The sequence below is a fragment of the Fusarium poae genome (assembly GCF_019609905.1).
Source record: "Fusarium poae strain DAOMC 252244 chromosome Unknown contig_1, whole genome shotgun sequence".
In the NCBI taxonomy this organism is placed as follows: Eukaryota; Fungi; Ascomycota; class Sordariomycetes; order Hypocreales; family Nectriaceae; genus Fusarium; species Fusarium poae.
The window spans coordinates 369,859-382,798 of NW_025408659.1; the positions used below are offsets into that span (position 1 = coordinate 369,859).

A 12,940-nucleotide genomic window follows, 5' to 3' on the forward strand; every position below is an offset into this window, starting at 1 on the left:
GCCGAGCTTAAACGGCCGAACGATACTCGGTGGAACTCACATTACTATGCCTTCGAGACGGCCGTCCTCAATCGAGCCCCAATCGACGCCTATTCCGAGAAGGAGGAGCGCGCTCACAATACACGTCTTGACCGGGTTACACAGAAAAATAGACGGCTAGAGGCAGATAAGCATATCAAGTTTCCAGCCAAACCCTTGATTGTGGAAGATAAGATGTCAACTGAGGACTGGGTCACGGTCACAAGGTATATGGAGATATTAAAACCGTTGATGCTGGCCACAAAGAAACTCGAAGGATATCCACGGCAGGGCCGCAACGGCCTTATGTGGGAGGTGTTGCCTTGCTATGAGTTTCTCTTGAACCATCTGGAGCGCCTAATGGAGCAATACAGGCACGATCCGGACGAGGACCTTAAGCTGAACATCCAGCTCGGATGGCAGAAGCTGAACGAGTATTACACGAAGATCGACGACACTGAAGTCTATGTGGCCGCTGTGGCCCTCCACCCTCAACTCCGGCTGACTAAAATTAAGCAACTATGGGCCGACCGAGTAGATGATGGCTGGATCTGTAGGGCAGAACAACAACTCCATGACCTCTGGCGGCAGTACAGGGATCTGCCACTTCCAGAGCAGCCTCATCCGGAAGCGGAGGATGATATCCTGGACGAGATTCTCAATACAACTCAGCTTCCTTCTGAAGAGGATTTATTTGGGCCGATGGCACAGCTTGGTAAGAAGCCAGCCCAACCACCGCCGCCGCCGCTAGACGAGATGGATGAGTTCCAAGGCACGGTTGACACCTCCTTCGCGAACCAGAGGGATCCGGTTTCATTCTGGGTGTATAACAGGCCCCGCTGGCCTCGGCTTGCGCGGATGGCACTTGACATTTACGGCATCCCACCAACGGAGGCAGATAACGAGCGGTTGTATAGTAGGATGGGGGACATGGTGACAAAGAAGAGGAACCGATTATCAGCAGCTACGATTGGAGCTATGCAGTGTCTCCGACAGTGGGATGAGGATGAGATAATTATTTGGAGATCACGATAGATGCGCTTAATGCCAAGGACCAGTTAAGTTTAACTAGTAGCCACGATAGCTCTATGATTAATACTGCCATCGACATCACTCGCTTACGCCCTATGAAGTCTTCCGAGCCTCCTTTTCTGTACATAGTTTTCTCGACCAGTGCACTTCTTGATGCTCAATGCGATGTGGACTGAGTATCAATGCAACAATACCGAAACTTCATCACCGTATCAAGTTTTGGTCCGACTCTTGGTGCCAGTCCAATTATGGCAGGCGGTCCAGTCCAAGGCCTCTGGACTGCTAGGCGGTCCAGTCCAGTACTTCCAGATACACAGGCGGTCCAGTCCAGACACCCTGGACTGGACTGGACCGCCTATTTCTCACACTGGAAACAACCACCCGGTCGCATCCAGATCCATCAGGTCTGTATCGGGCACCCAGCGCTCAATCTCCGCACATTTTCGCCCTGTAGCAAGCGAGGACGTACTTTGAAATGCCTTCAACCCGCAGGCATATCAGGAAGCATTGATCAGCATACTCACGCGTCGGAGAGTGCCCTTTTCGGCTATTGAAGGCAAGAAGAACATGTTCATGGGATAGATTACGAATCACATGCAAAACTATCGAGATGATTGAATGTACGGGCAATTGGTTGCGTCAAGGACTCATACAGCCTCTGCATGAGAACGGGATGGGTTTAATCGGAATCCCACGGCCGGAGGGTGACTCTCAGGACGTTGACGATGATAGTGGGCATTATTTCGACTGGTATTAGAGCAGGCGCGGTGGATATTTCTCACCGTCATAAATCGTTCATTCGTTCGTTTAAATCGTTTGCAATATTTTTGAACCGTTCAAACGTTTGAGGAAATATTCGACCGTTTAAACGGTTTGCCCATGTATGCACCTTCGCAAGGATAGAGCATATCTATCGGGCGAAAAACCCGGTTGGCGATATAACGGATAGTCCAGACGAATCCGGCGTATCCGAATTATCCAGCGAAGCAGAAAGTTGTATATGGGTGGGTGGGAGAGGGAGTGAAATAAGTGGTGATAGTGGTGGTGATGGTGGTGGTGATGGTGGCTCGGATGTGGGGGTGGCTCGTAAGTGGGGTGGGTGGGTTAATATGTCGAATGTTACAAAGCTTGTTTTTCCATAAAGAAAACCGCCACAATAGTCTTGTTTTTCCATAAAGAAAACCGCCACAATAGTGATTTTACTGCATATTAGATCGTGGCTCGCCCTGTTGCTGATGAAGTACTAACAGATCACAATCCAATGTGTTTGCACTACCTACCCTAAAGTGAGTACGTGTGAAGCTATCACGACTACTTCTGGTTAGTGTGGTCCAGAGATAAGATAAGTAAGATCCAGTGACGGATTTACAGCGGACTTGGAGTGGAATTAAAGACTGACAGTAGTAACTAATCCCGTAACGTAGTTCCGACAAGTACCGTAGTTCCGACAAGACAGGGGTTATATTGATCAATCTAGTCTTTGATTGCCAGAGCCTCACTTGTCTCAAGTTGCGGCTCTGTTATGTACATCCGTAAATCCGGTGGGAATGACACATACAAATCATTCCGCCATGATAACGTTAGTAAAACTCTACTAATATATAGAACCCATCCGCTATGGAGTGAGAGTTCTTGGCAAGTTGCATGACCTTCACCATCTAACTACCGCTACAATGCCGGACAACTACCTTTCTGACACCAGCGATGCCAAAACGGTGCAGGACGCGGCTACCAAGCGTTTGACGGTCACATTCCAAGACGTGGGAGTACAAGTCTCTGGCGAAGGCGAGAATTTTGTATCAACGTGCTTGTCGGTCGTCACTGATGTCTTCAAACATGGCCGTCAGAACAAGCCGAAAAGAGTGAGTCTGACAAGTATTTAATCATGCCTCTCCATTTAACCTATCTTTAGCAAATTCTCCAGGGAATCACGGGTCAGGTCAGTCCAGGAGAAATGGTAAGTTGACGATCCAGAGCCGCTTGATTTCTTGCAAGTAGTAGTTTGCTAACACAGAGACCCCTTCAAGTTCCTGGTCATTGGACGACCTGGCTCTGGCTGTACATCTCTCCTGAAAGTGTTATCTAATCACCGGAGCGAGTTTGATCAAGTACAAGGCCTCGTTCAGTACGGCAATGTTGGACACGAGACAGCGAAAGAGTTCCGTCATCAGCTCGTGATGAACACCGAAGGTATGTTATGAATGAATTTCCAATTTAAACATGCTGACGGAGCAAGACGACATGCATTTTCCCTCGTTAAAGGTCTCGGAGACCATGGGCTTTGCAAACTCATCCAAGGTGCCCGCGACACGACCCGAACATCTGACCAACAAGGAGTACGTCGACCAAACATCGACCGAAATCCTCGAGGCACTTGGCATTGGCCATACCAAGGACACGATCGTCGGCAACGAATACGTTCGAGGTGTATCCGGTGGTGAGAGGAAGCGAGTCTCGGTCGCCGAGGTCATGAGCACGCAAGCTCCCGTTCAATGCTGGGACAACAGCACCAGAGGACTCGACGCATCGAACGCTCTCGACTTTGCTCGCGTGCTTCGAAAGCACGCCGACGAACAGCAACGAACCATCATCGCCACACTATACCAAGCTGGAAACGGCATCTACGATCAATTCGACAAGGTTCTTGTCCTTGCTGAAGGCCGTGAGATCTACTACGGTCCGTCGATCGAGGCAAAGCAGTACTTTGAGAACATGGGCTTCAAGTGTCCACCTGGAGCCAACATCGCCGACTTCTTGACCTCTGTTACCGTGCAAACGGAAAGAGAGGTCATTCCCGGGTTCGAAGGCAGTGTTCCAAACACAGCCCAAGACTTCGAGAAGCACTACAAGGAGAGTGACATGTTTCAACGCATGAAGTATCTGGCCGAGTCTCGGGCTAGCGAGTCTCTTGCGGCTGAAGTAGAGGCGCTCCGAAGTCATGGCTCCAGAGAGAAGGCTCGCTCGTTTGCAGCGCTTTCCAGAGAATCCAGCCCGTACTTGGTCTCCTTCTTCCAACAGGTTTGGATCTGTGCTGTCAGGTAGTAACCCACCTTTGTACTAGACAACAAGGACTTAACTAACGCAATCTAGGCAATTCCAGATCCTTTGGGGAGATCGATTCTCGAATGGTCTTCAGCTGGTATCTTCCTTGATCATGGCTCTTGTGACTGGCAGTTTGATGTACGACCTCCCGGGCGATAGCACATCAATCTTTCGAAAGCCTGGCGCTCTATTCTATCCCATTCTTCTCTGGTGTCTCAACAAGATGGCCGAGACGGCGGCATCCTTCGAGGGCAGAGGCATCCTCAGTCGACACAAGCGTTTGGCGTTCAACCGTCCCGGCGCTTATGCACTGGCTTGTGTTCTTACCGACATTCCTTTCGTCATCTTCATGTTCAGCCTGTTCAACCTAATTTACTACTTCATGGTAGGCTATCAGCATGACGCTGGCAAGTTCTTCACCAACTGGTTCGTTTACCTCCTCGTCACTCTATGCTTCACCTCTCTTTTCCGAACGATTGGTGCGTGGTGCAGGCATTTTGGTCTGGCGGCTCAGATCAGCGGCTTGATCACCATGGTTATGATGATATATGCTGGTACGTTTGATCTGATTCACGATTCTTACACGTCTTTCTAACGCTTACCAGGATATCTCATCCCCGTACCGAAGATGCATCCTTGGTTCCGCTGGATTGCTTACATCAATCCTGCAAGCTATGCTTTCAACGCCGTCATGGCCAGCGAGATGGGAGACTTCACCCTGACATGCATCGAACCTCAACTTGTGCCTTTTGGGTCAGGTTACGACGACGATCAGTTCAGGAGCTGTACCGTGATTGGGTCAAGCGGTAACCAGATTGATGGTGCTTCGTATCTGAGCGCCCAGTACCAGATCTCACGTACCGAAGTCTGGAGGAATGTCGGCATCATCATCGCTTTCTGGGTCTTTTTCTCCATCACAGCTGCCATTGGCTTCGAGGTGAACCTTGCTTCGGGCGGGGGTTCCATGATTTTGTATGACCGTCGGAGTCAGACGAAGGAATTGGCTCTCAAGGACGATGCTGAGCGTACATCGACCCAGGCGTTGCCTCAACAACACGATCATTTCTCGGCTTCAGCGACCACCTTTACATTCAAGAACATCAACTACTTTGTTCATCATGAGGGTCAAGAGAAGCAGCTCTTGCAGAATGTCTCCGGCTTTGTCAAGCCCGGCCAACTTGTCGCTCTTATGGGTTCTTCAGGTGCTGGCAAGACGACACTCATGGACGCCTTGGCTCAACGCAAGGACTCTGGTCGTCTTGATGGAAGTATCATGGTCAATGGCAAGCCCCAGGGTATCACGTTCCAACGTTCAACGGGATACTGCGAGCAGAATGATATCCACGAGCCTACCGCAACTGTACTAGAAGCCCTTCGCTTCTCAGCACGTCTTCGACAGCCTTATGAGGTTAGCGACTCTGACAAGAACACGTATGTTGATCAGATCATTGAGCTCTTGGAGCTTGGTCCTCTGAAGCATGCTGTTATTGGAGCACCCGGACAGGGTCTCTCGATCGAGCAGCGCAAGCGTCTAACCCTGGCCGTGGAACTTGTTGCTAAGCCTTCATTGCTATTTCTTGATGAGCCTACGTCTGGTCTTGATGGCCAGTCTGCTTTCCAGATTTGTCGCTTCATGCGCAAACTTGCGATGGCGGGACAGACAATTATTTGCACCATTCATCAGCCTTCAGCTGCTCTCTTTGAAGCCTTCGATGTCCTTCTCCTCCTTGCCAAGGGCGGTCGCACAACATACTTTGGACCGACAGGCAAGGACTCTGCCACTGTACTCAAGTACTTTTCCGAGAACGGCGCCTCTCCAGAGGGCGACGTCAACCCTGCCGAGTTCATTGTTGATGTGGTTCAAGGCCGTTTTGGTTCTCATCTGGACTGGCCCGAGATCTGGAACCATTCCAAGGAAAGGGAACAGGCCATGGCTGAGCTGGAGCAACTGGAACGACAGGTACCTGAAAGTGAGAAGGGGTCAGATGAATCCGAGGCCGATTCCAAGGACTTTGCAACTCCTATCAGATACCAGGCTCAGATCGTCATTCACCGTCAGCTCATCGCACTTTGGCGCAACCCAGACTATATCTGGAACAAGATCTGTCTGCACATCACCAATGCTTTATTTGGTGGTTTCACGTTCTGGATGATTGGGAACGGGTCTTTTGATCTACAGCTTCGCCTCATGTCTGTCTTTAACTTTGTCTTTGTTGCGCCTGGTGCCATTAACCAACTTCAACCTCTTTTCATCCGAAACAGGGACATCTTTGAGAATCGCGAGAAGAAGTCCAAGGCCTACCACTGGTTCGCATTTATATCTGGCCAGCTGGTCTCAGAGATCCCTGTCTTGATCATCTGCGGTACGGTTTATTTCTGTTGTTGGTACTTCACCGCCGGTTTTCCAGTCAAAGCCAGCGTCTCTGGCCAAGTTTACCTTCAAATGATCTGTAAGTCTCCCATATACGCACTTGAATCTATTAGAGTCTAACATAATGATCGGTTTACGAGTTCCTATATACATCCATTGGTCAAGCAATTGCTGCGTACTCGCCCAACGATTACTTTGCTGCCTTGGCAAACCCTGTATTCATCGGTGCCGGACTCATCAACTTTTGCGGTGTCGTTGTTCCTTACGATCAGATTCAGGCCTTCTGGAGATACTGGATGTACTATCTTGATCCTTTCACCTATCTGATTGGCGGCCTCTTGGAGCCTGTTGTGTGGGATGTTGAGGTTGAATGCTCCCATAATGAGTTGACGCATATCCCACTGCCATCGAGTAACACCACCTGTGGTGATTATATGGCGGAATTTATACGAGCGAACAGTGGCTACGTTGTTGATCCTCGATCGACGAGTACCTGCTCCTACTGCCCATACACTACTGGCGCCGACTACCTCAGTCAATTCAAGATCGATGAGAGATACTTTGGCTGGAGAGATGTGAGTATCTGGAGTGCCTTGTACGTTATTGATGTACTAACCAAGCTTGACAGGTTGGGATCACAGCACTGTTCTGTGTCAGCTCATACGGCCTCGTCTTTCTCATGATGAAGCTTCGCACCAAATCAACCAAGACAGCAAGTTAAAGCAACGTGGAATCTATACTACCCTCACATTATGGGGAGTATATTTGCCTTTGGTGTGAGGGTAGTGGAAACACTCTGCTATGTTTGTATTTCTTTCTTTTGTTTTGGGTTTACTATGGACATATGGGATGGGGGCCTAGGAATACTGGTAATTAATAATCCTGATCTGGGATACGTATAAGATAAAATCGGGAGACATTAGTTATCACTGGATTGGTCGTGAGTAGCACATAAAAACTTTATAGACAACATATATTGGTAAAGTGGCATTATATTCCCTTGTGAGTTGATTTTGATTCCTGAAGATAAAGTATCTCTTGTGTAGTGAGAATGGCTAGAAACTTGGACCATAACAAGCCGTGGAAATCATTAACATGTCAATAGAACCGATCTCAAATTGGAGACAGCCAAGTCCTGTCATCATCTTCGTCACATTGTGTGTATGCCCTGTCATTTTACAGGACTTCTACTGGGAAGGTCTATTGTATCTATCCGAGTCTCTACGCTATTGTAAAGCGAAAAGGGAAATTGTTCAATTATACTGTCAAAGTAGCTACTGTTGTGATACATCTGTACTGTCACCAGTTGCATACCCCATTGGTGTTGTCATAACTAACGGAAAAAAGTTGAAAAGATCTGTAGTCATCACGTCAAGGTTGAAATGGGTCGAGCTCGTCCAATCCTGATTCGCAAAGGTATTGGGTAACCCTGGCGCGAAAGAGTGCGATCTGTTGTCCTCAGTGCCAACATCATCGGTAAGAAGGATCATCCTGCCCGACTCGCTCATCTCCATCGGGTTCAGTGGAGGGAATTGTACACGGGAGTATTGGTGTGAAACCTCTGCGACACTCTCTGGTACCATTGGCTGTTTACCATGGACGTGCCCAGGAATCGATGCTTCAATGGTTTCCAAGACACGGCGAATAGAATTCAAGGCGGATGTTATGGGCTCGTCTGATACCATGGAAGATAAAGCCTGAATGGCCTTCTCGATGTACTCCATGTTGAACGAATACTTGGAAGGCTGGTAGAGGATATCGTAGAGCAGAACTGCACAGCTGCATTCGATAAAGAATCCTTGGTAGCGAGAGGCCTATACACACGTTTAGACTCTAAAAAGGTGACCCGGGTTGAAAGATTCACTTACAGTGCAAGTTTGCCCCATATTGACAGAGAACTCTATAGAGTCTTGAGCTGCATCGACAGCATGCCTACATGCCTGGCGCAACCACATGTCTTTGACCTCGTTTGTGCCACCATTGACACGCATGGCCTGCTTGGCAACCAGGAAAGGACGGAAGATTAAAATTATGGCGTGGTAATACACTGTAGAGATGGTCAGCGCCCTAGCTTTAGAAATGTAACATCTCAACTTACTACTATGCAACGCCATAGACTCGTGGCAGTCGAGAGAGTCTTGGTCAGAGTCCAGCCGCGGAGAGCCGATACCACAATCTTGGGCAAACTGATGCAGTCGGACTCGCAACTCTTCCGCAACGACATACAGCTGTCGAACCGAAGTGGCCTTTCTTCCGTATATGGCTTCGGCAGCATCTTCCATGATCCTGGCGATTCGGCATAGCCTGACTAAAGGCAGTGGCTCGGTCGGGAACGGACATGTGATGTCCGTCAGCTTGAGACCGCTCTTGCGTCCTAGGGAAAGGGCCTGGTACCTGCTACGTGTTAGTCACAGCGCATTGGGTGTATGAGATGGCAACGTACGTTTCGTAAAAATAGAGTGACCATATAGTAAGCTGGTGGCTTTGCAATGTAGGACTGTCCAATCTGGTATAGAGTGATCCAATATGTAGCCCCAATGCAAACGCCTTTCTACAAGCCACGCCGAGATGTAGATAGGTGGAATTTGGGCGACCCATGTTGACCTGGTAGTCGGCGAACAGTAGGGAAAGCTGGAGTGTCTTTGATGTTACAGCATCCTCCAATATGACTGCTTCCCGTCTGGCTTCGGTAAAGAGGGTTTCTGCGAGGTCTGTCTCTGGTGTGTATAAAGCGCCGATGGCGAGCATAACCAAGAAACTGGCCTTGGTCTGTGGCGGTATGTTGCGAACATGTTGAGGGTTGTAGAGATTTTCCAAAAGGCCGTCCAATTCACTCGTGGTATAAAATGGAAGCCGGAAGTGAGCCGTTGTCTTGAAGAACTCGAGAAACTTGAACGCCACCTCCTTTGATATAGGTGCCAGTTGGATACTTTCAGATCGGATCGCCTCTGGGTTTATCCTGGATGGCGTGCCGAAGAATATGGATCTCTGCATGAATGTGTCGACGCCTGATCGGGCCTCGCTCTGATTAGATTGGCCATGTTGGGTCGTAGGCAAGACGCCTCGGTGTATTTGCTGGAGGAAGGCAAAGTAAGACGAAGGTCCGTAGAATAGCTGCGAGCTGTCGATCGAAGAGGGTGATAAGTGTGTCTCGGTTACACTGTGGTAAACCTCATGCTGAACTCCCTGATCGGTAGTTCCAGCAGCCTGACCGTCATGCCAGGGGGATTTTGAATGTCGCTCATTTGATTGGTTAGATCTTAGTAAAGGCAATTGTGACGTAGGCTGGGTATTGTTGTCTCTTTTCGATCTTCGTATCCGTGTCTTGTGACGATACACGCAAGATTCCGGTGCATCTTGGCAGTCAGCGTGATTGCATGGATGAGATCCGTTGCATCGTTTTTTCCGCAATCGACATGGTTCGCAGGCTTTGGCAATCTTGGTATTCATTTTGGAATGACGGGGGTTTGACTGGGCGGAAGTAGAGCGGACTTGGCGGAGTAAAGTAGTTATTCTGGTAGAAAAATTTTTATCGGATATATGTCACAGCCTGAAGCCTGAAGCCTGAACTGATCCTGATCTGAGGGCGCTATAGCTATACATATGAGAATGCAGTGTAAGGTCAGGGACCTTACATCCTAGTCTTTTGCCATTTAGTGCAGCGGTGAGACCCTGAATGCATCCAGGGACCCTACACCAACACAATCACGTGACACCAACACAATCGTGAGTAACCCCAGCCAATCAAAGTCATCCATCAAGCCCTCCATTAGTGAGCTATCCCAATACCACTGTCAGGCTGGTGGGGGAGAAAGTAGCTCCTTAACTTTTACATCCCGTCCTAGCGACATTAAGTCGCGTCAGTGCTAGTTTGTTTACCTTTTAACGCGTACCATTCCTCCCACGATCAGCACTGATCCTACGATAACCTCACTGATCACCAGTGTGAGAAATAGGCGGTCCAGTCCAGTCCAGGGTGTCTGGACTGGACCGCCTGTGTATCTGGAAGTACTGGACTGGACCGCCTAGCAGTCCAGAGGCCTTGGACTGGACCGCCTGCCATAATTGGACTGGCACCAAGAGTCGGACCAAAACTTGATACGGTGATGAAGTTTCGGTATTGTTGCATTGATACTCAGTCCACATCGCATTGAGCATCAAGAAGTGCACTGGTCGAGAAAACTATGTACAGAAAAGGAGGCTCGGAAGACTTCATAGGGCGTAAGCGAGTGATGTCGATGGCAGTATTAATCATAGAGCTATCGTGGCTACTAGTTAAACTTAACTGGTCCTTGGCATTAAGCGCATCTATCGTGATCTCCAAATAATTATCTCATCCTCATCCCACTGTCGGAGACACTGCATAGCTCCAATCGTAGCTGCTGATAATCGGTTCCTCTTCTTTGTCACCATGTCCCCCATCCTACTATACAACCGCTCGTTATCTGCCTCCGTTGGTGGGATGCCGTAAATGTCAAGTGCCATCCGCGCAAGCCGAGGCCAGCGGGGCCTGTTATACACCCAGAATGAAACCGGATCCCTCTGGTTCGCGAAGGAGGTGTCAACCGTGCCTTGGAACTCATCCATCTCGTCTAGCGGCGGCGGCGGTGGTTGGGCTGGCTTCTTACCAAGCTGTGCCATCGGCCCAAATAAATCCTCTTCAGAAGGAAGCTGAGTTGTATTGAGAATCTCGTCCAGGATATCATCCTCCGCTTCCGGATGAGGCTGCTCTGGAAGTGGCAGATCCCTGTACTGCCGCCAGAGGTCATGGAGTTGTTGTTCTGCCCTACAGATCCAGCCATCATCTACTCGGTCGGCCCATAGTTGCTTAATTTTAGTCAGCCGGAGTTGAGGGTGGAGGGCCACAGCGGCCACATAGACTTCAGTGTCGTCGATCTTCGTGTAATACTCGTTCAGCTTCTGCCATCCGAGCTGGATGTTCAGCTTAAGGTCCTCGTCCGGATCGTGCCTGTATTGCTCCATTAGGCGCTCCAGATGGTTCAAGAGAAACTCATAGCAAGGCAACACCTCCCACATAAGGCCGTTGCGGCCCTGCCGTGGATATCCTTCGAGTTTCTTTGTGGCCAGCATCAACGGTTTTAATATCTCCATATACCTTGTGACCGTGACCCAGTCCTCAGTTGACATCTTATCTTCCACAATCAAGGGTTTGGCTGGAAACTTGATATGCTTATCTGCCTCTAGCCGTCTATTTTTCTGTGTAACCCGGTCAAGACGTGTATTGTGAGCGCGCTCCTCCTTCTCGGAATAGGCGTCGATTGGGGCTCGATTGAGGACGGCCGTCTCGAAGGCATAGTAATGTGAGTTCCACCGAGTATCGTTCGGCCGTTTAAGCTCGGCAGGGGGTCGGCGGGGCTCATCGTCCAGAAGACAATTTTGGGACTCGATTTGTAGCGCTTTAAACTCTCTGGCGCGGCCGCCGCCAGCGTGTCTATCAGTAATCCACATAATGATGTTGCGGAGCTTACCTAGGGCACCCTTGCGCCGCCAAAGCTTGAGGTCGTCCTGGAGGGCGCGAGGAGCATCACCCTCGGTCTCGAAGGCCCTTAGATCTTTGCCATACATGATCTGCGTGGCCACGAGATTAACAATGTGGGCTGTACAGCGTAGCCGACGTTTGCTGGGATTGAAGCCAAACATTCGTCCAAGTGCGTCTACGCCTGTGTTGTTATTTCCGGCGTTATCCAGGACGAAGTAGCCCACGCGCTTCTCGAGGCCAAACTCCTTGATGATCTCCCCAACGCCGTCTGCAATAGCCTCGCCCGTGTGGCTCCCGTTGATTGACGGTATAGACAGGAGGATCTTCTTCTTCTTGCCAATGGGATCGAGGAAGTGTGCGAACACTCCATTGAGGCTAAGAAGATTGCCAGCAGTCCAGAGATCGAATGTAAAGTGGACGTGGCCTTCTACCTCCTGCAGCTGCTCTACAACAACAGCCTTGTAATGGTGAAAGTCTCGTTTAATCCAGCTCACAAGCGTATGAGCTGTTGGTAAGCACCCAACGGTGCCAATCTCGGCATATGCCTCCTGTAGAAGCTCATGGAATTGCGGAAGTTCTACTTGGCGGAAGGAGATATTTGCGTAGGCCATCCAGCGTAGTAAGGCCGTCTTGAATCGCTCAGGACTGAAGTCGGATATTCGCTGATTGACAAGAGCTTGCCCGATCGGCCCTGCTGTCGAGGTGTTGCCGTTGAAAGTAAGCCGCCGCTTCTTTTGAATAGGGCCGTTCGCATCCAAATTGTGTTTATCTCGGAGGTGACGTATCTGCGAGTGCGAGCCGCCAGCAATATTGTACATCGTGTTCCTGTTAGCCTTTCTCTGTATGCAAATCTTGCAAAGCCAGAAGATAACTTGGCTATTCATGTTTTGAATGCGATATCCATGTTCCCATCTCCAGGAGATGTGCTGTCGCTTGGAATGCGGTGCCATGGTATAGCCTTCGAGCTTACTCCAGTT

At 49.6% G+C, this 12,940-nt stretch overlaps 2 protein-coding genes across 2 annotated transcripts; one reads left to right on the top strand and one right to left on the bottom strand.

The window, feature by feature from the left end:
• Positions 1-2,723: 2,723 nt before the first annotated feature.
• Positions 2,724-7,184, top strand: FPOAC1_012923 (uncharacterized protein; the record flags this gene model as incomplete). Its single annotated transcript, XM_044857266.1, has 9 exons — positions 2,724-2,912; positions 2,963-3,007; positions 3,078-3,240; positions 3,287-4,088; positions 4,141-4,646; positions 4,698-6,455; positions 6,501-6,542; positions 6,629-7,038; positions 7,092-7,184. 9 exons carry the CDS (start codon positions 2,724-2,726, stop codon positions 7,182-7,184), a joined length of 4,008 nt encoding a protein of 1,335 aa, XP_044701449.1.
• A 553-nt stretch (positions 7,185-7,737) lies between these two features.
• FPOAC1_012924 (uncharacterized protein) lies at positions 7,738-9,913 on the bottom strand (the record flags this gene model as incomplete). The annotated part of the gene is made up of 4 exons (XM_044857267.1): positions 7,738-8,277; positions 8,332-8,510; positions 8,562-8,857; positions 8,907-9,913. 4 exons carry the CDS (start codon positions 9,911-9,913, stop codon positions 7,738-7,740), a joined length of 2,022 nt encoding a protein of 673 aa, XP_044701450.1.
• Between the last annotated feature and the right edge of the window lie 3,027 nt (positions 9,914-12,940).